This window comes from Anas acuta, chromosome 2, assembly GCF_963932015.1.
Source record: "Anas acuta chromosome 2, bAnaAcu1.1, whole genome shotgun sequence".
NCBI lineage: Eukaryota > Metazoa > Chordata > Aves > Anseriformes > Anatidae > Anas > Anas acuta.
In genome coordinates, this window is record NC_088980.1 from 94,340,169 (window position 1) to 94,366,646 (window position 26,478).

The window sequence follows — 26,478 nt, forward strand, 5'->3', positions numbered from 1 at the left end:
ATCACAGATGAAAAATAAGTCTTACTGAATATATAGATGTGTATATATATGTATATAACTTAAGTTTCTAGAGAATGTCATTTATTCTATAGGCTTATAGGCTGTTAAGGGAGATGTATGCCAAAGCACAGAGCACAAATGGCCAGTGCTGCAGTTTACTTATACAAGCTGTTGTTAACAGAGATGTTCTCTTGTCAAATATATGGCACTAAGCCCATATTTAAAAATGAAAATTGCTGTATATTTTTTTCCAAAACAGTTTGGCTCTGGGGAAAAAAAAAAAAAAAAAAAAAAAAAAGAGAGAGAGAGAGAGAGAAAAAGTGAAATTTTTTACGTCTCTCTCCTATGTTGTTTATTTCCAAATATTTCCAAATGGCTTCTGATGCAAACCTGTACAACTGCTTATCCTGTACATCACTCATGTTGAAGAAGTTTCTGTAACCTATTTAAAAGGTCATGAATGTTTCCTGAACTCTGAGATAAAGCTGTTTTCCCATTTACTCTTCTGTCTACAAAGAGATCACAGAAGAAGCTACGTAAGAACATATGAAATATCCCATGAGGTCAGTAGAGCAGTCCACCTCCCAGACCCCTGTTTCTAAACAAAACAAACATTCAATCCATGCTCAATGCAAGTTTCATAAGTTTGCTACCTTCTGTGCAAAGAAACAAAATGAAAAATGCTACTGATTTTTCTGTTTTAGACCAATGTCCTAATAATTTTGACGAACATCTCCTGGTTATAATATTACAGGATTTGATGATCAACAGTTCTCCATTTTCTTTTTCCATCACCATCATAATTACCTGTTTGGTTTTTTTTTAATTTGTTATTAATTTATTTATTTTTAATTTATTTTCTGAGCACTGTACCTCTGTAGCAACATCTGTGCATTTCATCTATTCTGTCATTTAATCTTTTTTTCCTACCTTCTTTCTCCAAAACCCATGTATTCATGTTTGGGAAACTTACTCATTTGCAAATAATTTTTTCAACCATTATTCCTGTGGAGCAGGCAAATATTTAATACTGTAAAATAAGTTTTTTTTTTTTGTTGTTTTTTTTTTTTTTTTTTTTTATGCATGTTCTGTCATAGCTAGAACACAAGTATGTATTTAGTTGAGAATAATGGTAATGCTTCATTTAGAAAATGTTAGTCAAGACCAGATTCTTCACACCTGTTCTTTAAGCTGCTCTGCTTCTGCTGCTCTCCAGACACCAGTGTTCAGTTATCCAGTTCTCTTAGAAAATGTCATATGAGAGAAAACAGGAAGGGAAAAAAAATCCTGTTGGATCATAAAACATTTCAAATTTAAATGTTCCATTTTGAAAATTTTGACAGAAACACCTTTTCTGAAAATAGTCTTGAGGCTTGAAAAACTGCAGTAACTAGATCTGCTTTAATCACATGTTCTTAAAATGTTTTATTCACAGATATAAAATTCTCAGGATTCAGGAGCATTGTTGGTTTTACAAACCATTATAATTTTCCTCACCTCCTGAATTTGTTCACTTCTCCCTGTTCCTGTGAAGACTACCTCTTTTCCTTAAGGGGGTGACAATATTGTTGCTGCCTGTCTCATATCCTCTCTCCACCTATGCTCAAGGACCCCTTTGTCTCCAGTTAATTGAGTGACATAACTAGGTCAAAACCAGAAGAGTTCTGTGCAGGCTGCCCTCCACTGAAAGTTTGCTATTTGTTTCAGAAGAGAGATTAGACTTGCACTGATGAAAAGTTGTAGGGTTACTGTTGTCTTAAAGGTTATGTTTGGAGGGTGGAAGAGGTTGTGGTTCACAACGTGTAGCTCTTCGTCATCTAGTTGTTGTGGAGCCAAGATCCAGCTTGCTCTGTGCATGGCCAGGAAGGCATGGATATAGATAAAGAGTCCTGCATGAGTAAATCTATGTCAGCGTGTATGACATGTAGCAGGCTGTGCAGACTGCCTAACACCAAAAGGCTTCTGGGACTAACAAAGGGTGCTGTGCTTCTTGCTCCTAGCTGCTCCTTTGTGCTGGTTTGGGGTCTGTCACTGTAAAAGTAATTAAGAAGCAACATCTCAGGCTGCCCAGGGAGGTGGTGGAGTCACCATCCCTGGAAGTCTTCAAAAGACGTTTAGATGTAGAGCTCAGGGATGTGGTTTAGTGGGGACTGTTAGTGTTAGGTTAGAGGTTGGACTCGATGATCTTGAGGTCTCTTCCAACCTAGAAATTCTGTGATTCTGTGATTCTGTGATCTCCATACACACCAAACCAAACCAAAAATAGCTGAATACATCTTGCTGGTTTAACAGGCTTCAGTAGCCCACTTAGGGGCCTAATGAGTACTGAGCTGCCAGTAAGAAGGTGTAGGACTGTGCAGCTGGGAGCCACATGGCAGGCCCTTTGGGTGTTAGCAAGCTCTCAGGTTTGCTGTCTTCTGATGCTTCACCCTCCTTGTCTCCTTTGTTTACCGGACTGGACACTAAAGGATTAGAAGAACACCTTAATTTCAGCAGATATTATGAAGCTTAACGAGACAGCTTAATTACAGGTCTGCCAATACTTGATATTCTTTCACAGTAATACACTGTTATATAAATAGAAACTACAACTTCAGTGGCCTTAATGATCCCACTGTTTTTCAGGTATTTATGTAGCACTTTATTTAAATGGTTTACGTTATCTCACATATATAACTGAAGAATGCCCAAAGTGACTGAGTTAATTTATTTTTGGAAAAACTACTGACAGTCATTTTTGGAACTGGTGTGACTATGCAGGCTATGGGCATTGCAGGGAAACCCGCCAGGGATAAGCACTGCTATAGAGGGAGATGACCTGCCTGTAGGGCACGGTAGCCCAGATTGCTGGTCAGTGGAGTGGAACTGAGGAGGAACCCTTGAAAAGTATTGGCAAATTGGAAACTGCATGGACTAAAGCCAACTTTTTTTATAGGCATGGTGTGGAAAATCAAATAGATGCTATTTCTCTGATTAACATACTTCAGACACTTTGCAGAAATAAAGTAAATGAAGTAATAGTTGAAGTGTAGACCTGTCCCTGACTGACAGAGCAGTTAGAAATGTTCTGAACTTGCCTTTTATAGAGTGATGAAGAAGTGAATGACGTGAATGAAAAAATGTGTTGGCTGTATGAGAAATGAAAGAATTTTGATATTGGCATGAGCCTATGTCCAGAGCAGAATAATAAAACTGTCAGTGATAATTCAAAGAAAATTCTAATAAATACTAGTGCTCCATAGCTAGAAAAGAACTTAATATGTTCATAATAGAGCAAAGATAACTACTTAATATCAACCAAGAAAAAATTAAAATATATGAAACAGCTGCTTCCACGGTAGACAAATGACTAACAATGCTATAATGACAGGGAAAGTCCCATGTGTCTAAATTAAAACTAATGTTGGCAAATATTTTATGAGTATGAATGGATAATTGTTGTGAACTTCTTATTCTCACCACAAATAAAGGACTGATGACTTAAAATGACATAAATTCAAGAAAAGAAGATGAAGATTGTACATCCAGGGAGATTGTACTTTTCCAAGAAGAAACTGTCTTTTTAGTAATAAGATGAAATGCAGTTATGCTGTATAGCCAAGTGTCTGCAAGTAGGACAGAAAACAATGCTAGGCTTATAAAAATGGAGCACACAGAAGAAGGCAATGTGCAGAAGAAACAGAAGGGTCATGTTCTTGTACGTGGCAGTTGTGAGACTAACATGGAAATGTTTGGTCCAGTTCTGGTTTTCATCATTCGAATTGCACATTAAAAAACTGTGTCTTTTTAGGAAAAAAAAAAAAAAACAAAAAACAATTACAAGAAAAGCAGCTGGATTTGGAGATATCACTAAATCAAAACAAAACAAAAAAAAGCAAAACAAAAAAACAAAACAAAACAACAACAACAAAAAAAAAACACATGAGCTTCTACAGCTTTTAGCAATAATGAAATATATTTCAAGAACTCTGTGCCAGACTGAGCTTATTCAGCTTCTCTTCCACCTTCTGTTCACATCTCTGTGTATCAGACTCCAAGCCACACACGTACTATTTAATTCCCACCAACTTTTCAACGATAATTGCCAATGAAAACTGCTTGTCCATAATGGAGAGTTAGGCAGATCTGTTGTAGAATTAGTATTTACCGTAGCATCACCTTTGTAACTGGTGAAGAAAATTACTTTAAAAGAAAGAAAAAATAGTCTGTAGATTGTAAATTGAAGAAAATAAAATGGGTGCTATGATTTCTGTGTGATTTCTATTGTTATCTATTGTTATGATGTGTGTTTATTGAAGAAGAAAGCTCTTTCTGATTAACTACTTATTGTATAATAAACTATGTGGCTTGATCTAAGTGAATATAATTCACTTTTTAGTTGATTGAAATGTTTGTTAAGGGAAGAGACCATATTTTGCATCTCTTGAAGTAAAATAATTACATGACTGGGAAATATTGTTTGAATCCAAGAATCATGTTCTGAAGTCAGTATTAACATTACTTTTATTACTTTTCTTTTGAAAAGTACTTCTCATCTGTATAATCACTGTTCCCTTTGCTAATCAGTATCTAAGTATGACTATTGTCACCAAAACACAATGAGGATTTTGCCTGTTTTTATATCCACATGGATTTCATCAGATCTTGTCCTTACAGTGAGTCACACCATAACCTGCAGTCCTTGCACATGTGCTGGACACTATTTAAATAAAGAAAAATAATAATAATAATAATTTATGGATCTCAACTATAAAGAAAATAACTCTCTAGCTATATCTTATATTGATAACAAACAAATGACTTGATGTTGGCCATAGAAAACCATCAGATTTTAACTCACTTCTTATGCCATAAACCCATTGTTTCTATCCATAAACCCATTGTTTCTACAAAACAGATTTCTGAAAGACTGACTGGTTAATAGCCATAATAGCAATCTTAATAGCAATAATATCAGTTTCTAAAATAGAATATTAAAAAAATATTGTATTTTTTTTAGCCTTTTTAACCCAAATTTCATAGTCTTGTGTTTTTTGAAATAATGGCTGTAGTTTGTCAACAATACCTAAGACAATGTCAGGACTCATCAAACTGTATTTAGACATTTTTTATTCCTTTTAATAACCCATTTTACTTTTTAATGTTATTCAGTAAGCTTTTTTGAAGGTAAAATATTGTGATTGAATAATTTTGTAGATAACGAGGACATTTTCACGAGTTAATCTGTAATTCTTTCCTCATCATCATCCATATCTTTATTTTTCTACTGGTTAGATGATTCTAAGCAATAAATCTTAGCAAAGAGTTGTTAAAAACAAATACTTCTGTAACTCTCTATATAAATATAGATAATATTTTTCCTCATATATATTTTATCTATTTTTTTTTACATTTATTCAGAACATTCAGATCTCATCTATGTTCAATTGATAGTTTCATAACATGTCAATGAGTTTGTATATGTTTATCTCTAGTCAGCAGATGCATATGGTCTGTCCTATTGCATGATGAAAACGTACGGTGATATTACAAGAGGCAATGATAATATTGCAAACCAATTGCACTGGGAATCCAGAAAAATTCATGAGTTGGTATATTATACTGTCAATAATAGATGGCAGTCGTAGATGACTGTCATCATAGATGATATCAATGATTCTTGCTGTATGCTTATCTCCAGCACTCCAGTAAACTACACCTTGCAATACTATTATCTTGTAATGAAAGAATAAGAGGACACAGAGTTAAAGTAAAAGGCAAGAAATTCAAAAGCAAATCAAAAAGTAATTTATACACACTGAAAAATTTAACTAGAGGGTTCTTTGTCACAAGCCACAGAACTGAGAAACTCTCCAAACTAAGGGAGATCTAGATGAAAGTTCCTAAGGTGCACACGTAAATCTGCCTGCTAATTTTTTATGTTGCCTCCCTGAGCTCTGGTAGTAGCCACTGAATTAGATTTATTTCCAGCTGGACTTCAACAGGAGCAGTTCCTGTGCTCTTCTGTAGCTGTCGAGAGAATCTGTGTTATTACCAGTGTTCATTTCTCTTGCTCTCTTTTTTTTTTTTTGTCACAAATTGGGCTTTTTGGTTTCTAATCCTTATCACATGCTAGTTTACACTTGTTGAAATGTGTCTTCTTGTATTTACCAAAGGGGAGTGGTATTCTGTAGCTTTGCAGGAAACATGGGGTGAGTGTTTTGTAGACCCAAAAGCACTACACACCCTTGGTATGGTTCCAGCTGATTTCAGTGAGTCTCTTTCTGCTTTTGAAATTCCAATCGACAGCGTATTGGTACAATAGTATAATCCATTTATATAAGATCAGAGTTTATAGCAAGTGTAAAAGTTAAGTTTTTTTCTTGCATTGTTCTGTAAATTGAATATGACTGTGTCTTGCATCCTTTGTGACCAGAAAGGTTACCCATAATGGGACTTATACACAAAGAAATGTATGTAGCCGTACATGCTTTTTTAGTTTCTCTTATCCTAATATCTGCTAAAACAAAGATTAATGGAGATGGATGATAATAATTATCCAAACTGGGGGTAGAGTAAAACAGCGACCTATATTGACAACATTCAGCATTCCACTGTAAGTTCAAAATATTAAAAATACTACTTAGCATAAATGAATGAAAACCTGTTCTTTCACACTCCATCATAAAATAGCTGAAGTAAAGAGAAAATTAAGAAGATATATTCTTAATTTAACTCAGAAAGATGGGTTGAAAGATGGGAGTAATTTGCTAGGGATATGTGAGCAGATTCAGCCTCAGGGATAGGTGATGAGGTGACCTTAATTTGAAGTGTAACATGTAGCATAACAAAGGGTAGCACTGTCTTACAGGGATCACATTTGAAAACAACACTTGGAAATACATGCTGATATAGTACAAAAACACACCACAAAAGCTTCTGGTATCTATAATCATTGATATAGGTAGATTAAAGAGCCATTTGGAGAACCATACAATGAATGAAATATAGAACCATTTCTGGAATGACTCTTAATAACTTTCATATCCTAGATAAAAACAGTCATCTGGGATTCAGCAAGCTGTTGACTTTATTGTATTTCCATTTTCACTCTAGAACTGTGGGTGATGACACTGATCAACTTTCTAAGGCCATTTAAAGTATGTGGAAGAAATCTTTAAGCAGATGTTAACTGAGTTATTTCAGTCTTGGCTGAATCTACTATTTTCAGTGTTTAAACCTTACTTGGGTACTTTAATAGTAAATGGAAAATAACTGCAGTTCTAATGAAACTATATGATGAGAGATTTATAAAACTTTTAAAAGTTATTTATTTATTTTATTTAGGGTCAAGTTGTTTTCAGAAATGGAGAGAGGATGGGAACCATCAAGTTTACGCAGTTCCAAGGTAGGTTACAAACAATTTTATTTTCATTACATTATTTTACATTACATTTTCATTATTTTTATTTCATTACAATTATGTATGCAGTTTCAAACTTATGTATCGATTGTATTTGTTTCATGTTTTAAATATGTGCAGTTACTTTTAAAAGAAAGTGCTTGGAAGATGCAGCAAGGTACTTAGAAAAAAAATTTTACCTGTTTTATTACCTGTTTAAAGTACTGTGTTTTGTACACATAGTGGTCTGAGATATTTCCAAGTATTTTCCTTTCAGAAAATCCACATACACATAGAAACTATAGATCTATAGCAGCAGACAACAGCTGTCGGAAAGACTGATTCACTTAGTACCTAGTCCTTAGTACAGTCATTTCTGGAAATTGAATCTGAATAAGGTCTTGGAGAGGTGTTTTTTTGTTGTTGTTGTTTGTTTGTTTTTTCTCTTAAGCTCTTTCAAGTTAGCATTTGTGCTCTCTGAAGGCTTGCTTTTGATGTTCAGCAACTGGTTGCGAAAAGTTCTTTCTGGAGGCAGAGCCTCAGCATGTAAAGGACGCAAACTGCCAACCTCATCCCTTAGAGACAACAGTCTCCTGCAATGTGACTCACCAAGACTACTGCATCCCCTCAGCCCGAGCTCATTCTGAAGGAAATGGTCTCAGCAGCAGAGACCACAGATGGAGACCCTCCTTGCAGACACTAGGAATTGTCAAGGGTTGTTTGCAGCCAGGACAAGGTGCTTGCTTGATAAAGTTTTCTGCTGAAATGGTAATTCACAGAAGACACGTCATAGTTGTTTCTACAGCTCATAGAACATAATTATTGTTTTTATTCCTAGTCTGAGACTGAGATAAAGCTGGAAATAATTACATATTTGTGGTCTTGTGAGAGCAGTAGTGAGAAATGGAGATGGCAAATCCTTCTCAGGCAGTGCACAAGAAAGAGGCTCACTCTTTCTGTTTAGGAGATCACTTTAAACATAATCTTGCTGACCAATTTCAAAGGCTCATCCTTTGAGCAGAAATTGTCTGCTGTATGGGCATTATTATTAATGAACAGCAATGTACTTGAGGGGATTTGTTACTCATTCTAATTTACAAAAGCAATCTTAAGGATTGTTCTTGTCTTCACATCTACAACTGATGCTATTAACTGATGTTCCCTGAAGCATTTCTACCCACTAAAATTTTGCAGACGCCATCTCATGATAATATAATTTAGAAATCACTGCTCAACACTGATGATAAATATTTATTGCTTCCTCTGCTTCTCTCCTTCCTCCCATTTTTTCATAATAGTAATATTTACAGCAACATGAAAGAATCATGAGTAAATATTACAAGAGGATTTTACAAAAGGTGTTTATTCCTCAGAAGTCTGAAGGAGGTCCTGTGCATTCTGCCAGAGGCAGCTGCACCCTGCTAGAGCATCCAAGTGAGGAGGAAGTTTGGCACATTCCCTCCGTGTATTAATGATGTGATAGGAGATCATGGGGAGGTGAGACATGCATCTTCTGAACTAATCTAGAGGAGCAATTGAAGACCTGGATAGCTAATTTTAGACAGTCTTCTATTGCCAACCTTTGAAATCTGAGTTTCTTTATAATTTTTTACAGTTTTGCAACAGATGCTATTTAGCACCAATGGCTTTACGATCAGTTGAAGTTCTGTTGGGTCAATAAGAATAGAGGAGACAGCTGCCCATTTTATAATTCCTTGCCATTACATAATGGCTGTTTCAGAACTGCTTCAGGCCCATACCCAGGATTTTGATCATCAACCAAATGTTTCCCATCAACCAACAGCAAAAAAGCCTACTTGTTTTCATTGTAACCCATGCATCCTATGGAGAAATGCAGAAGAAGGGCTGGATTATCTCTCACACAAGCAATAGTCCATCAACACATCTGAATCCTGTTTTAAATTTTGTTGTCACTAATTTGGGAAATGAAAACAATGTAAAAAAATATGACAAATTGAAATAAGGAATGATATTCACAATAAGAAACAAACAATAGGGAAAAAAACAACACTTTTTTTTATTTTTAACTAGAAATGATATTCCAGCTATTAACAGATTTATTTATTTTTTTAATTTTCTTTTCCTCTTTCATTGTTACAGTTTTAATACATGGCTATTATACCTATGGCATAGTTGTAGAAAATAACCTGTAGAAATTGTAATTTTTAAAAAAGAATCTTTAAAACATTGGTAGGAAAGCTTTCCAAAACATTCACATTAATTTTTAATAAATCTTGGACTATTGGAGCAGATCCAAATAATGGAAAGAAGCTAATTAAATCCAGTACTTAAATTGGTAAATGGGCTTTTCCTTTGCAATTATAGCTGTTAGGTGCTATCGGGCTTGAGATAGATATATATCTAATTCATTAACATTTTTTTTATGAACTGTGATACAAATCATCATGATTTCTAGGAAAAGAAAAGACAACATCAAAGATGTCTTTTTTTTAATTATTATTTTTTTATGAGATTAGTGTTAACGGTGTATAACATATATTAAATGCATTAGTAGCTTATTATCCAAATGTAGCTGGGAATCATCAGTATCAGTGTTCTGCACTTCCATAGTCACTTCTTCATCTGCAATGGTTTATAGTTTTATTAATGGCTTGAATGAAAACACACAATTATCACCAATAAATCAATGCAGAAAAATAAAACAAGTAAGTAGGTAATCATATACGAGAAGTAGGATTTCTTGGCCAGAAACTCTATTCCTCATTTGCCAGAGCAGAAAAACAACTCAGTTTGTGGTGGACTCAGGAGCTTCAATTTCTGTTTCCTGCAGTATTGGACAGACTGTGCCTGACAACTCTAACAAGAGCTTAAAAGGCAGATTGGTACAAAACTGAGAAGGACAGGCAGTGAGCAAGACATTTTTCCCTGGTTCAAAGGGCAGTGCTCAAACTGAAATGATTTGATGTTTCCCTGGAAAAAGAAAGCCTCCATGTTGCAAACTGCTTGACAAACTGTTGAAAAGAGAAAGTTGTCCAGGTGTCCTTAACACAAAATCTTTGCTGGAAACCTTTGTGTTAATGAGATTATGTGCAAACATTTTGGCTTTGGAAAAGTAGACAATGACATCTGCCAGAGGCAAGGGAAAACAGCCATGAGGGTTCAGAGGGTAACTGAGGTACACTGTGATGAGATTTTGAATAGCTGCCTTAATTTTGGAGGTAGATGCAATTTTTCCCAAACTCAGGCTAGTCATTTCCCTTTTTTCAGCTTCTGTTAGTTTTGCAAGTGTTCAAACAGATGGTGCCAGGGATAGTTGTGACCAAACTACTTACTGCTGTATAGATTGTGAATATCACTCAGGAATGATTTAGTATTCAGCAGAGAACACAAAGCACATGTAACAGCATTTTGTTCTCCTACCTTACTGACAAATAAAGATCAGTCTGCCAGTCTAGATCAAATATCCATGTAATTTTTGAAAGTTGGCATCTTTCTGAATGAAGCAATTTTTCCACTGGTGCCATTAAAGGACTATTGTCGTTGTCAAACATGTAGTTGGAGTAGATGGGCCAAAATCTTTTGGCTAGTGGAAGCTGAAAGAGGATCCTGGCAACTGTAAGCTCATAGAGGATTTTGGCAACTGTTATATGCATATCAGGAAACAGGGAAGGAAGCTGCAAAACTGGGACTGAAGATTGCAGTGATACAGGAAGCTGTAAGGACAGATACATACCCATTCTTCAGAATGCTTCACTGTGGTAGATCACTGCTGATTCATCTGACTGGAGCCTAAAAAGCACCTTGCTTTCAGATATTTTCCTATTGACTTTGGTCCTGAGACTTTGGTGCTAGAATAGATTGGAAAGGAAAAGTAAAGCTGAATAAAAAAGTAAAAGAGTAAAAAAATACTAAAAAAGTAAAGCTGAATTGTAAACAGACAGCATTGAAATGTATATAAATCATGGTTCTTGTAGGCAGGAGGAAACATTTGGGGTACTTCATATTGAGAAAACTTGAAGACAGAGGGATGGTTACCTGCTGTGTGCTTTTGGGAAGAAAAGGTCAAAGAATTCAAGAGTTTCAACTCAAAAGCCAGGCAGTAGTCTAGGAAGTAGGCTATGTTTTTAAGACCATTGGTTTTCTTAGAAAAGCCATTACTGATTTTCTACAGTAAAAGCCATAGGTTATTCTTTATTCAACAGATACAAATAAACAAATGTCTATTTTGTAGTTAAGAATAAGGTACATGAGATTCCAGGATTGCTTTCATGGAATCTGTGTTCATCTACTCACTTCTGACTTGTCTGGTGTCCACAACCATTTCAATGAAGGAAACATGAGCAATTCTCCAGAATCACCTACAGATATAACACCTTGTTCTCCAGGGGTATCAACTCTATTCTGGAAAAGTTTTCTTCTATTATTTTAAATATAATTCAGCATAGTCAAACTACCTTGGGTTCCTGCTCTCACAGGAATTCATATAAATAATGACACTAACTGCCTTTCAATATTTTTTATATTTATGGTATACTGTCTAATATATATCCTGCAGAACCAGTTTGTGGATTTTCATTCTATGAATAATGTTGAAAGAATATAATCCAACAGACACAAAATATTCAGTTAAAATTCTGAAAAATCAAGTTTGAAATGTATCATGTCAAATATACACTGTCTGTGGTGGTAAATATCCAGAATCAGTGGGTTCAGATTTCTCTATCTCAGCAGCATATGTACAAAATGAGAATAAAATGCTTAACAATGGCTGTGTCACACTCCTTCCCTCCTCTCCCTCCCCCTCCCCCCCCTTCACCCTGAGATTAAGGATCACCTTTGAATAGTCAGATATGAATTTTGGGGAAAAGTAAATAAAGGAATACAGAATTTTGTTTGCTGATCAGAATGTGAATAGTGAAATGTAAAGACTCACTAGTTTCATGTAACAATAAGGACGTAAAACAATTTGAGTTTTGTTTATTCTGGGTAGTAAATACAGCTGGATCCTTGTGGAAAAGATAACTCTGTCCTTAAAGAATCATTTTGCATGCAAAAAGGGAATAAATTAGGGAAATGGGAAAATTTGCTTCTTACCGGAGTGCTTTACTTGCAATCAAAAAACTTAGTTTGGTGAACTAAATCTTAGGTGTACCTAATAAATGGAGTGTCAACTCCACTGTATCTGCATATCAGAAGCAGCGTAGTTAGATTGTGGCCATTCATGTCTTTCTGACTACTAATTTTTTATATTAGTGATCAGTACATCCTGTTGAAGACTAATAAACAGTTACAGAATGAGCAGTATCAATTTTCTAACAAACCACATGCAAATGCATAGATAGTAACTTTTTTTCAGCTCCAAGGCCATTAGTTGTGACAACGTGAAAACTTTTAATGGGTCCCCTCTAATTGCAATCCTTCTTAAAAAATAGTTTTCAACATACTGTCAAATGTTTCAATACCAGTTCATCCTGGTAGAACTGTGGTATACAAAGCCACGTTGGTGCTCTCTTGTCTTAAATATGGTCATTTAGCAGGATGATTCAAAATTTTAGGCCTTGTGCTTCAGTCACACTGCCTCTGTGCAATACCACTTCGCTCTTTTGCTGCCAGTGACACTTAAGCAATTTAGGAGAGTACTCTCCATGTGTAGCTACAGGGTGTTCACAAAACTGAGTCTCATTTTCAGGAAAAGAATAGCCTCCTAAAATGGAGAGATATAGCAAGGAGAGTCCTGAAAGGATGTGCCTTAAATCTGGAGTCACTGAATGTTGTCTTTACTGGTTAGGAAGATGAACTACAATGTGTAGTTATCAAATGTACAGTGATCCCTGGGACAGCCAGCAAGCTCCAGGGGAACTAGACAAGCATTCAAAACTTATTAGCAAATTGAAAAAATAATCATGAAAAAAAAAAAATCTGTTTATTTAGGTCAAATGCCTGGTGCTACATTGGGAATAATACGCTGGGTAAATAAAAAATGGGGAACGCTCACCAGGTCATAGTTATATGTAAGAGGAGGCAGGGGTTACAGTGGGCCACAGGCTGAATATGAATAAGCAAAACCACACAGAAGAAAAATAAAAATTTTGTACTGGGATGTATAAATAATAGTATACTTCTACTGTAGCCAGTGCCAAAAGTCTACAGCTAACTACTGTGTCTAGGGATGACTCAAGAAAAATATATAAAGATGACAGGATTAAAAACATACCTCATAAGAAAAAGCAAAATATCTAGGTTGCATAAAGAGGAGACATGATGGTCAAAACATATGACAGTTCTGCTAAAAACAGAAAAAAATGTCTTGTCCTACCCTCGTTGTCTGGCTGAGAAGCAAGGGATTTAAATAGTATCAGTGGATATTTAAGCCACATATTAGGAAAGACTTTCTAATGAAAAGGATATTTAAACTCCAAAGGGATCATAATATCGCTACCATTGAAACCTTTGAAGAACAAGTTGAACAGACCTCTAAAGTGTCATAGGTGTTTTCATTGTGCCTGTGACAAACAGATGACTTTTTATACATCTTGACTTCCCTGCTAGAAATACTGTATTTAATTTTGAGCTATTGCTCATCTGCAGTGTATGCTATGTGATTCTGACACACAATTTACAAATACCCATCTATTTACAAATACCTGTCTACTACTAATACCAGTTGTTGTATTTCTTTGAATAGTTTCTAGTAAAAGACAGGATAAACATGAAACTGTAGACTGTTTAGGTGATTTGTGTGGAGAAAACAGATTTGGTTCCTCTTCTAGCATCTGTATTATGTTTTGTTTTGTTTAGATCTACTGTATTATTTGAATGTAAATTTCTCAAGAAATCTTTGGGGCCAGGGCTGGAGAAGAGGTGAGGATCCCTCATCCAACTGAGAATAATAAATGTAATAGTTAATATAGTGCTAGGCCTTCTGTCCCTCTGTTTTCTGGTCCACCAGTCCTGAATTTTTTGCTGCAATATTTTTAGCAGGACAAAAAGTGAGAGTCAATGTACAGACAAATGGATAGCCCATAGACATGAATAGAAAGAGGTAAACATTTCAGTCCTCTCATGCAGAACATGAATTAAACATGGGATTTCCCAAGCATGATGACTCTTCTAACCATTTATTTAAATAGCTACTAGGAAAGGGAAGTGCTGTGTCTCCTCTTCTGCTGCAGCATTTAAAGAAGTGACTTTCAGTCAGTTCTTGAAAGATGTTTTCCCCCCAACATGCACATACTTAAAAAAAAAAAAAAAAAGACACTGATAATTAAGTAATCTATCATAAGAGACCATTTACTTTCTGAAAACCCTAAATAGAAAATGTAACTTTTCCCATGTCTGTACAATAAGGTGTGGAATTTGAAGTGTAGATATTTTGGTGGTTCAATTGCCTAATGCTGTAGTACTTGATTCTCTGTTTGGAGAATTAATTGTATGTCTGGTTCATGAAGCATTACAGTATTGGGTCAGATGACAAGCTCTGTCTAGGTCAGTATCCACTTGACAGTGCCCAGGAGAGAAGGTATGTCTGCTATGGGCATACGCACAAAAGCAGGTGTATATAGAATAATTGTTTCTCAGTTATAACCTCCCAGTTTCCAAAGGCCAGCATCTTCATAACTTTTTGAATTGGAGGCTGTCTTTGGACTATCTGGTTTAATGCTTCTTCATGGATTTATCTGCTACCAATTTGTCGTACCTTGCATGAATATGTTTATAAGTTTGGCCTTCAACACATCCAGTTGCAATGAGCTTCACAAAAATAATTATGCATGGAATGATTAAAGCTCTTCCATCTGTTTGTTTGTTTGTTTCAAACCATCCATCTCATGATTCATTGGGCATACCCTGTTCTTGTTGTGTGAGAAGTGGTGAATAATTGTGCATTATTCACTTTTTTTCTATACCATTCATGTTTTACAGATCTTTCTCATCAATAACTCTTGTTTAGAAAGGAAAGCTTTTGCCATTCACTTATTTTTTTTCCTTATACATGTATAAAAGCTGTTCTATAATTCTAATAATCCCATACCTCTTCTGATACTCATACCGTTTTTGTGATTGCATAACGAAAGCCACATATAACATTAAAATATCCATTACCATACATCAAACCACAGAATGACCTTTTTATTTTATTTTTAACTATTTTTTCAATATTCTGTCCTACCACATTCAACCTCTCCTTGCCTCTTTGGCTACCAGTGAGCACAGCAGTGATATTTTTAAAGACCCAGACACAGTAAGCCTAAGGTCTCATCCTGGGTGCTATTCACTTGTTGCTTATCAGTACCAACCACTTTGTACATATACCTGCCATTATTTTTCTCTTATATGTTGCTTTGTATCTTACTAGCACTGAACTTCATCTGTCATTTTGTTGTCAGCACTGCCCCACCTTTGTACCATTCCTCTGTTGGATGACAACATAAAAGATATTGTTTCTATCTGTTTTTTATCCATTCTATGATTTTTTGGATACATTTCCTGTTAATTTTCTCTTTTTCTTCACTAAATACTATCAGAAATATTTTTCCCCTGTTCTAGTTGTTCCTCTTGTAATCTGTTCTTTCGGAATAATTTACTTTTATTTATTTATTTATTTGTTTACTTATTTTAATTTTTATATGTAAACATGGAATATTATCTCAAGATTCAGGTATCCAAATCCTGCAGGAGAACTGTCAAACTGGAGAAAAGACAGATAAGAGCTACAGAAATTGTTTGGGGTCTTAGGGCAAAAAGACAGATTAAGGGGATTAAGCATGTGGAGTTGCCAGAGTCACCTTGTTTGAAAGAAATCATATTCCATGGATATAAATTCCAGGGCCAGAGAGGATATACAGGAAGGATATGCCAATACTGCAGCCACTAGTTGTCACAGCAGCTTATTTTGTTTTATTTGAGTTCGCTTTTAAACTAGGAAGCTTGGGTGCTGCTGTCAGTGCAGCAACATCAATATGGCTATGAACTGGAAATATACCAACGAGCAAAGCAAGCAACTTGGTAGCTAACCTTTCATTTGGGAATAGAGCTCTGGGAGACCACAGCTTTGCAGCCATCAGCATTTGTGTGAACAAGTTTTAGAGTAGCTGGGTACTTCTGTAACCCAAAGTTGTAGTAAGCAGCACAGAATAGTTGGAAAGAATTGGTTTAATTCTTTGCCCTCAGGCAAGAGAAGAAGGCCTGTGTGAGAAGCAGGAGAGACCTATTTATCTGTGTGTATGTGTGCCTGTACAAGGTTTTATGGAGCAGTTCATCCCCCGAGAGATGATTTGGACTGTGCAAGTAATTATTATTGTGACAAGTACGGGCATTATAGAAATAGCTGTAGTTTTCATAGGATTCCACATCAGTTCATCTGGTATACTCTGAGGTACAAACAGTTTCATAGGAACTGATGAGTCTCTGTCCCTGTTTTGTACAAAAGTGTCTCAGGCACTTTCTTAAATAACAGTGAAAAAGACTACATTTCAAAACCATCAGCAAAGAAAAAAAAAAGGCTGGAAAACAACAGAAAATAATTTTACAATAACTGATCTCTACAAAAGTTTGACATATCCAGTTCCAAAAAGTTACCAAAAATTATCAAACTGTAAAGAAACAGCAGATGAGAAAGACCTGAAAGAATTGTCAAATGTCTCTTGCAGAGCTCTCCTATTTGTACTGTAACTTAAACTTTTTTTTTTTTTTTTTTCAATCAGTATTCAGACTCCTAACCTCTCTCCTGTTGACATCTTGGAGAGATTCACTTTTTCTGAAAGCAGTTGTAATAAAATTTCTTCAGAGGATAAAAAGAGCCAGAAGATTTCTGAGAAATCCATCAGACTCTGGTATATAATGCGGGAAAATCCTTCATTTGATATAATTAATAGAGAATGTGGTCTGTTGCAATGACACCATCAATGACACCATACTTGTAGTTCAAATATTCCCCCAACAGATACTAACCCATGAGATAGAACAACTTTAATTATTAATGAATAGAAGAAAAGGAAAGGAAAGGAAAGGAAAGGAAAGGAAAGGAAAGGAAAGGAAAGGAAAGGAAAGGGAAGGGAAGGGAAGGGAAGGGAAGGGAAGGGAAGGGAAGGGAAGGGAAGGGAAGGGAAGGGAAGGGAAGGGAAGGGAAGGGAAGGGAAGGGAAGGGAAGGGAAGGGAAGGGAAGGGAAGGGAAGGGAAGGGAAGGGAAGGGAAGGGAAGGGAAGGGAAGGGAAGGGAAGGGAAGGGAAGGGAAGGGAAGGGAAGGGAGGGAAGGGAAGGGAAGGGAAGGGAAGGGAAGGGAAGGGAAGGGAAGGGAAGGGAAGGGAAGGGAAGGGAAGGGAAGGGAAGGGAAGGGAAGGGAAGGGAAGGGAAGGAAAGGAAGGGAAGGGAAAGGAAGGGAAAGGAAAGGAAGGGAAAGGAAAGGAAAGGAAAGGAAAGGAAAGGAAAGGAAAGGAAAGGAAAGGAAAGGAAAGGAAAGGAAAGGAAAGGAAAGGAAAGGAAAGGAAAGGAAAGGAAAGGAAAGGAAAGAAAGGAAAAGAAAAGAAAAGGAAAGAAAAGGAAAGAAAAGAAAAAAGGAAAGGAAAGAAAAGGAAAGAAAAAAGAAAAGAAAAGAAAAGAAAAGAAAAGAAAAGAAAAGAAAAGAAAAGAAAAGAAAAGAAAAGAAAAGAAAAGAAAAGAAAAGAAAAGAAAAGAAAAGAAAAGAAAAAAGGAAAGGAAAGGAAAGGAAAGGAAAGGAAAGGAAAGGAAAGGAAAGGAAAGGAAAGGAAAGGAAAGGAAAGGAAAGGAAAGGAAAGGAAAGGAAAGGAAAGGAAAGAAAAGAAAAGAAAAGAAAAGAAAAGAAAAGAAAAGAAAAGAAAAGAAAAGAAAAGAAAAAAGAAAAGGAAAGGAAAGGAAAGGAAAGGAAAGGAAAGGAAAGGAAAGGAAAGGAAAGGAAAGGAAAGGAAAGGAAAGGAAAGGAAAGGAAAGGAAAGGAAAGGAAAGGAAAGGAAAGAAAAAAGAAAAGAAAGAAAGAAAGAAAAGAAAAGAAAAGAAAAGAAAAGAAAAGAAAAGAAAAGAAAAGAAAAGAAAAGAAAGAAAGAAAAAGAAAATTTAAATTTATCTGGGTCACTAAAAGTGCATAGATTTATCATTTGACATTATAGCATCTGAACAAACAAAAGCAAAACATTATTTAATAATATATCACCCCAGCATGTAAAGATTTTGTGCAGTTGTAGAATAGACATACTGAGATAAGTTATAACATCTGACAGGTCTCTGACTTAATGGAATTTTATAACAAAGAATTTTTGACAAAAATTTATTTTAGAGAGCTAGTTCTGGGATTGTAGGCAATATTATCATAGTGCTAGGAGAAAACAAAGATCACTGTGAGAGTTAAACCTATTACAGATAAAGAAGATGAACAAGAAACACTTTAAAAAACAGTGAAGATGGGTTTGTTCTCTGTGTAGGTGATCAAAAACAGTTGTGAATCATACAGAAGTCATACAGACATTGATACCAAAACATTGACAGCACAGGAACACTATGAATCCAGACATCAGCTTTGTATAAAGGGTGTGAAAAGACTAAATTCCGTTTAAAATTTACTAGTCCCCCTTTCTGCAAACTAATCATTCTTCATTTTTGTTCTGTCAGGTACTAATGTGTGTATGTACTAATTCAGTTCCAAGTATAGTTGGTCATGCAGTCATTGTATCGGCCCCTTGTCCTCTAAGCTGAAATTTCTTGTTTCTGTAAAAACAATCTGTTTCCATACATCATCACTGCAGTCTAGTAGAGGAATTAAAGACTGATTCTGTAAATATGGTACTATAAAATGAGCATATGTAAACAACAGATTTAGGAGGGAGACAAACTTCTCTACCCTTTTGTTTCTAAATGTCCAACTTTAATAATACTCTGCAACAGGATAGGTGTCATTTTCTGAGTTGAATCACATTACTTAAAATGGTTATATTAAATTTGTTTTACTTCCCTGATCAGCATATCTTTATTCAGTGAATTTTGCTGACTTGTTTGAACAGAAATTTATCACACATACACCCTTTCAAAAGAAACTACGCGGGGATGCCAGTTCAGGAAATACTAGCTTTCAATTCCTTTATTCCCAGTGGCAGTATAGACCCTTTGTTGTCACTGTAAGCTCACAGAGTAAGCTCATTTTCCAAATTCCCCCTTGCAGACTCTGGGAGTCAAAAAAAGCATAGACATTTAGGATTTAGGAAAAACATCCTAAAAAAAAGCCTACCATGGACTCAAACTCCCCCTTGTCCCCAGAGAGGAAGAGGCTGAGTCATAGTTATCTTACTCTTGAGTTATTGATTCAGAAATTGAAACCAAAAGGAGAACATGAGTGTGGGTTGTTAAGAAAAATATTTTCTTACAATTCCAGCCATCTTGGTATTTTTTATCTTCAGCTGGAGTGCATGTATTTCCTTAAACGACTATGGCAGGCGATGGATGAGTTCTTCGTAAGTAAACTAATTCATTAGATATATCTAGCACATCAGCCTTTAAAAAACTGATTTCACCACAGAAAATTTAACAGTCAGTTTGTTAAACTACTGCCAGAATAAAAAATATATCAAATTAATGCCATGTACGTAACAAACAGGGTCAGGCGGGAATAGGGAACCGTGATTTAGAGCTAAATGCTACTTTATATGATCCCTGACTACTGACACAAAGCTGTTTGTTACCTCACTATCTCACCAGCGTAGTCCTCTCTGCTTTTTTTAATATCCATACAATGGACACGTTTCCTCCTTAAGCTGCTTTCTGCACATCGAATTCAGGCCATGTTTCTCCTTGGAAGACCATATGCAATCTTTGATGGTTAATCCCTTGTGTAGGAATGTATATGTATAGTAAACATTTTCCTTGTATTGTACCAGATACAGCACTTGTCTGGTCCCAGTAGGGATGCTCAGAATCCCCCCTTGACACGGAAGGTTCTGTCACAGCCTCCCTGTCCATGGCTGGAACATTTAGTGTTATGCATAAGGGCTAGTTTGAAGAAAAAGGAATAGAGAAACACCTTCCTGAAAGGGTCTCCCCTAAAATGATCGTGCACAGCTGCACAACATATTTTACACTGAGCAGGCAGGATAGCTTATCCCTATGGACAAGGAAACTTATATTCCTATCTATCATAAAATCATGGTGGACCCTTGCCTCATTTAAAAGTATGCCATAGTTCCCAAATTATTAATACAGATCCCCTGCTCTCATCTAAAAAGGTCAGGTAATTCGTAAGCCTTGTGAGGCAAATAGCTCCACATTCTGTACTGAACTGTGTTAAAATGGAAAGCTGACAGCATCAGGAGAAGCAGATTCCTGAGCTGTTTCCATTTGTGCTCCTTGACCCTCATATTGGAAAGAACAAGATGTCTTATGTACGAAAGGACCCATACCCTTGAGCAATTAATTTCACTTTTTTTTAGAAGCGTGCTTGAAGAATCCACCCAGAAAGTTGGGTGGATAGTGAGGATGTAACAATTACAACAGGTTCTTAAATACAAAGCATGTGCTTCTTGCATTTAGAAGAGAAAATAAGCAGAGGCTTCCTGCTCAGAGCAATAGGAGCTAAGCCTTCCTCTCACTCTGGTCCTTCAAAAGGTCAGTGCGGAAAATGTTATAACACAAAGTGATTTTAACCTGACTTTGCTAATGTGACATTTGGAGCATGGTTGTGGCAGTATGATGTGACAGCAGGCGAACGTTGTGCTGTATTAGTAAATGGCATGGGGCCTGATAAAAAGGAGGAAGTTGTTCACATATTTAGTCTATGCTTCCCCCTCAAAAGGGAAAGACTATGAAAGGCCCCCAAAGTATGAATCACAAAGGTCAGTAAATACATGAAGGGCGTTTTGAATTTAGAGAAGAGAACAAAATCTTTGAAAAATCATTCATGAATTTTCACACCTGGAAAATGTTAAGTTGGATTTAAGTTTGCAAATACATACGGAAGCTATAGATCACTAGAAGCTGTTTAACTTCTCATATCCCAGGTTTGATAAATTCAGCTGACATTCCAAGTGATAACCTGCAGCCAAATGCTAGATTGTTGCCTGTGTGCTACAGGTTCATTTTTCAGCACTGTGGGCCTGTTTTAATCACTGAAAACCTCCCAAGACTCTTGGAGCTTTAGGCCAGTTGATGATGTACTGTGATGGCTAAAATTACTGGTGCAGGTAACTCCAACTGTGGGCTGGCTCTGAAATCAGTAGTGTTTATAGAAGCATGTGGTCTGGGAAGGAATCTGAGATTGTATGTCACAAAAACATGTACATGTGCCCTATGGATATAGAGCATCCTGCTGATGCCCTGGATCAGCAGGTAAATATTATATCCCTCCTCTGGGCTCAAATGGGACTTATGATCCTGTTTTCCTATATTGATTCATATTTTAGTAATTTTTTTAACCAAACTTCAGGGGTGGTTTTTTAGCTGTCTCAGATCTAGCTACATTTAAGGAAGAGCCTGAATAAATGTAAGAAATATCCAAGATAATATTTGAAGGGGAAATCCAACTAAGACGTAAGACACATATTTCTAAATCAGTTGAGCATTTTGAAAATGCTACCTGAAGTGGATTCTCCCCAGATGGAGCAAATTATAACCCTAATTGTTTGTAAGATGAATTAACAGGAGAAAAGTGTCTCCCTCAGCTTTTTAACTGAAAACTTGAACATCTAAGCAGTTTTGCAAGTTGGTCTCCCCTTAAACATTTGCTGTGACTGACAAAGGAGATCTTCCTGCCAGAATATTTTGTTTTGTTTTGTTTTGTTTTGTTTTTCCATTTTACTGAATTAAAGAAGAAAAATTGTCTAGGTAGGAGCATTGCAAAGTTCCCCACCTCTGCCTAGTGGAATTTTGTGTTGAGACACTTTCTTAGTGTGAGATCCTAAAAGGAATAAAAGTTTATGTTAAATGATCTGCCAGGTTCAATTTATTTGTGGTTATTGGCCTCAGGCTCTCCCATTTAGCAAAATCTTGGCTGCTCCTGCATGGAGAGAGAAGTAGGAAGAAAAAAAAGTTTTTGCAGTTCAGCTAGTACCCCTGGCAGGAATTCATATCCCATAGGAGCACAGGCAGAGTTATTGGAAGGATAACTTCAGCCTTCACAATCTACATGCATAGTTCCTTGTGCTGGGCAGGAAACACTAGAAGAAATGTGTGCTGCACTTTTCCAGCAGATTCTGCCATCCATGCACTCTTGGCATGCATTAAAATTATGCTTGTTTTAGCCCCTGAATTTGCAGTGCTTTTCCTGAGCCCCAACTAACTGCAAATTACTGATGTAAAGAATGTTTAGAGAAAAGCTGTTTTCTAAGCTCTAGCAGTACTTGTTGCTTCTCACTTTCACCAGCTCACTAATGTGGAGACTAAAAGAACAGGTGTCAAAGTGGCTCAGCAGCATCCTTTATTGCTGTATAATTAATTTCATGACTGTCTGTAATTTACATTCATTCAAGCAGTATTCATTCCAGGTGCCATTTATATTCTCGTTATTTGGAATGAATATAGGGTGAAATATTATGAAATTCTTTATTTAAGAGTAGGTATATTCCATTTGCTTGCTTTCCTTTCATCTTCTTGGCTTTGCAACCAGTATTAAAAACAAGAAAAAAAAAAAAAAGAGAGAGCAAAAGAGAGAAAATTGACATTTGCATGTCGTAAACCAAGCACTTAGAAGTCAACAATTACAAGATTAAAGGTTAAATCTCAGGAATAATTTTCCCTTCTATTCTAAAAATTATAGAATGAATAATGTTGAAAGTATCTAGCAGTTTAAAAGTTACAAGTAGCTGAAGTAAGCTTATTCAGGATCCAGATAAAGAGACTGGAATACTCTATGCTGACAGACCCAATTTTGACTAGGTGAAAGATTAGGTCATGAGAGTGGCTTTTAGTCACTTTGTATTAAGGAAGTGAACTTCTGTTCCTGAACCACTTTGCTTAGAATGGAGACAGAAACACAGAGCTGAAATGTTTCATAATGTTACTCTAATTCATTCAAATGGTTTGCCACTTAGCATTTACAAATAGTTTCTTGATTAGTATGGAAACAGGAAGGCTGTACAGAATGGGAAGAGAGGAAACACAAACTACAGATTTCTCTGAGTTTTCTCTCAATCAATTCTTTCATATTTATCTTTGTTGGTATCCTCATTGAACTCTGTGGGACTGAAAAGAAAAACAAAACAAAAACTTGAAAAATAAGTTCAATTATTTCTATTAATTATCATTAGTTAATGCTAATTTAATGTAATATTAACTTTGCAATTGGTTAAATTTGTATTTAAAATAGTGATGTACATACACAGTTGTCACAGACCCAGCATTAACAGCATACAGCATGCCCTCTGTTGCCGTTATGCAAATTGCATTTTCCAGTCTCCGTAGAAGGCCAGTAGTAATCACAGTCCCTGAAATATTGGTAAACTCCTTTCTGCTTCGACCAGAATATTTTCCCATGTATTCCCTTTTCTCAGATGTTAAAAGTTTGCTGAGAATTGCCGTATCTGAGATTTGTGTATTGCTATTCAAGAAATTACCACTGATTACCTAAACAAAAAGATGTGGGTGCCCCTTAGAGGCTTAAAACATGAGGAAAGCTTCCTGCTCTGTACACACAGTAGGTTTCTTTTCCTATACTACAATTTAGCTGCCATTCTCAAGGATAGGATTTTTTTCTCTAGTCCATAATTATGAGTCTAGATAAAGATGTACGGGAATATTTAAATTAAATGTCAACAAAATCATTGGGTAACTCTACATGATAGTTAGGCAGTACAGCAACCTGCCAAGAAGGTTATTCCATCCACATTGCATTTTTTTTCAGAGCAAACTAACCTTTTATCTACTAAAAATGATGTCAGACAATTAATCCTGTTGGGGTGGCCAAGGACAAACAAGCTGAACAATAGATCTTTCCCCTTTTAATCTGGAATGATTCTGTAAATTGTGCTGTTGTGTAGAAATCAATAGCTGATCTGTTAGATGGATAAAACCCAATCAACAGATAAACTATAAATGGAACTGCATCACATAGAATTGGGTCAAATTGCATTGGAAGTGGGTCAAGCCTTTAGGAACCCTGCCCTATTGTTGATTTTAATGAGAGTGCAATGTTTTAAAACCAGCTTACTGGTTTTAATCAGCCATAGTTTATGGTATGATGAATTACTGCTGTATATATAAATACATTAATTAAGCAGTGTTTTATGAAGATGGTCTAGTTGTACTGTTGTCAACTCTGAGCCTGATCCGGCAAACTTCTGAGTAGATCCTGGAATACTAAATTGATTAGGCATTCATGACTTCTAGCACCTCATACAATCAACCCTGTAATCTGACAGACAATGTGAGAGACCTAATTTTGCATGACTTAAATATTCATCTGAGGCTATAGCTATTTTTAACTTTTAAGATATTGTTTTGCAACCTACTTTGATCTCATTGTATACAATCGAAACCTTGAACCATTTTTAATAATAAGTACCCAATGACAGAAAATATGCTCTTAAAGCATATGAAATACAAATCCTAATTTCCTTGAAGAAATGCAGATACACCAAGCATATGAAAGTCCGCTACAATGCCTGGTCACAGAGGTACAAATGAAAAAGATATGTATGTATAGAGTTTAGTGTTTACAGAAGGGCCTGCACAGTAAATCATATCTCATTTTGAATGTTTTGTTCATCCATTTGTTTTGACACATGCCCAAACTGTCTGTGCTTGCAAGGTGAAAATTATATTCTGAGTTTGGACAGTAAATTTGTTTTATTCAGTAACTGAATATTACGGAGTCCACTGAAAAAGATTTTAATTGTTTTACCTGTTATATTGGTTTTATAAAGTAGAACCTTAGGGCTGTTCCTCAGATGCTTGCTTGATCCTAAATTCCCAGTGTGCCCATATTTACACCAGTGTTTGTCTGCTAGATGTGCAACTCCCAACTCAACTACAACAGGGCACACTAAGACCTAGTACCTCAGGACAGACTAGGTGATTTCTCACATTCCTGAGTGGCTTCAGCTCCAAGAAGGTATCTGGTAAGGCGAGGCTTGGTTCAAGACATGTGTACCTAGCAGGCGGAGTACCCATACGGGTGGTGCGTAACTCAGATTTGGAGATTTGGTTCCATCTTCTACTTCATGTGGAGCAGAGATTGAAATCAAGATCTTTCTTTATTCTGAAGTTACTGAACTGTTTCTGATATATGAGGCAAATCTCTTTAAGTCTTTCATCCTGGAGCTTTTTTTTTTCCTATTTATAAATAGCTAAGTAATTAATTTACCACAAAGAAAGCACGAAATGACAGTCCAGGAGCTGGGGCATTCATCTGCAGTGTGTGAGAGATTAATTTTGATCCCTTATTGTTCTGGAGGAATTTAAACTCTTATTTGCTGTATGTCAGAGTGCTCTTGTGACTGAGCTAGGGGGCTGAATGGGGTTAGCAAGAATTCCTCTTACTTGTCACAGAAAAGTACTAGGTTAGCTCTAGGATATATTTTCACTGTTAATTGCCCATATTTGTGTCTGACCTTTGTGCCTAGGTTTTTTGATAAAACAAATCATTAAATTTCCTGGCCCAATAAAACTGGAAACAGAAGTGGAAATTAACACCAGCGACAGGACCCGTGGGAACGGGGTTAAGCTGAGGCAGGGGAAGTTTAGGCTTGACATCAGGAGGGGGTTCTTCACAGAGAGAGTGGTTGCACACTGGAACAGGCTCCCCAGGGAAGTGGTCACTGCACCGAGCCTGACTGAATTTAAGAAGAGATTGGACTGTGCACTTAGTCACATGGTCTGAACTTGGGTAGACCTGTGTGCTGTCAAGAGTTGGACTTGATGATCCTTAAGGGTCCCTTCCAACTCAGGATATTCTATGATTCTATGATTCTATGAATTCGCTAACTTGTATTTCAAGTTTTGGCCTTTAAATGCTCCATTACCAGGAAAAGATAACCAATAAGCTAGCTAGAATGGTAGGAAATTTTAAGAAATAGCCTAAGACCAAAAATTTATATGCAAAAGCAGTCATCTTTGACTAAACATAGTTTCTGTTGTTTGTGTGCTCAGATCTGTTAGTATGGGGTAACTGACAGTAATGTTTTATT

General features: G+C 36.2%; 1 protein-coding gene across 8 annotated transcripts in view; it reads left to right on the forward strand.

Annotated features, from left to right (window-relative positions):
* Window positions 1-26,478, forward strand: part of GABBR2 (gamma-aminobutyric acid type B receptor subunit 2) — a 492,905-nt gene that overhangs the window by 289,573 nt on the left and 176,854 nt on the right. For all 8 annotated transcript variants that reach the window (XM_068671237.1, XM_068671240.1, XM_068671241.1 and 5 more), the window contains one exon: window positions 7,327-7,387. In XM_068671237.1, the coding sequence (XP_068527338.1) occupies window positions 7,327-7,387 (61 nt within the window). The remainder of the gene's footprint in view (window positions 1-7,326; window positions 7,388-26,478) is intronic.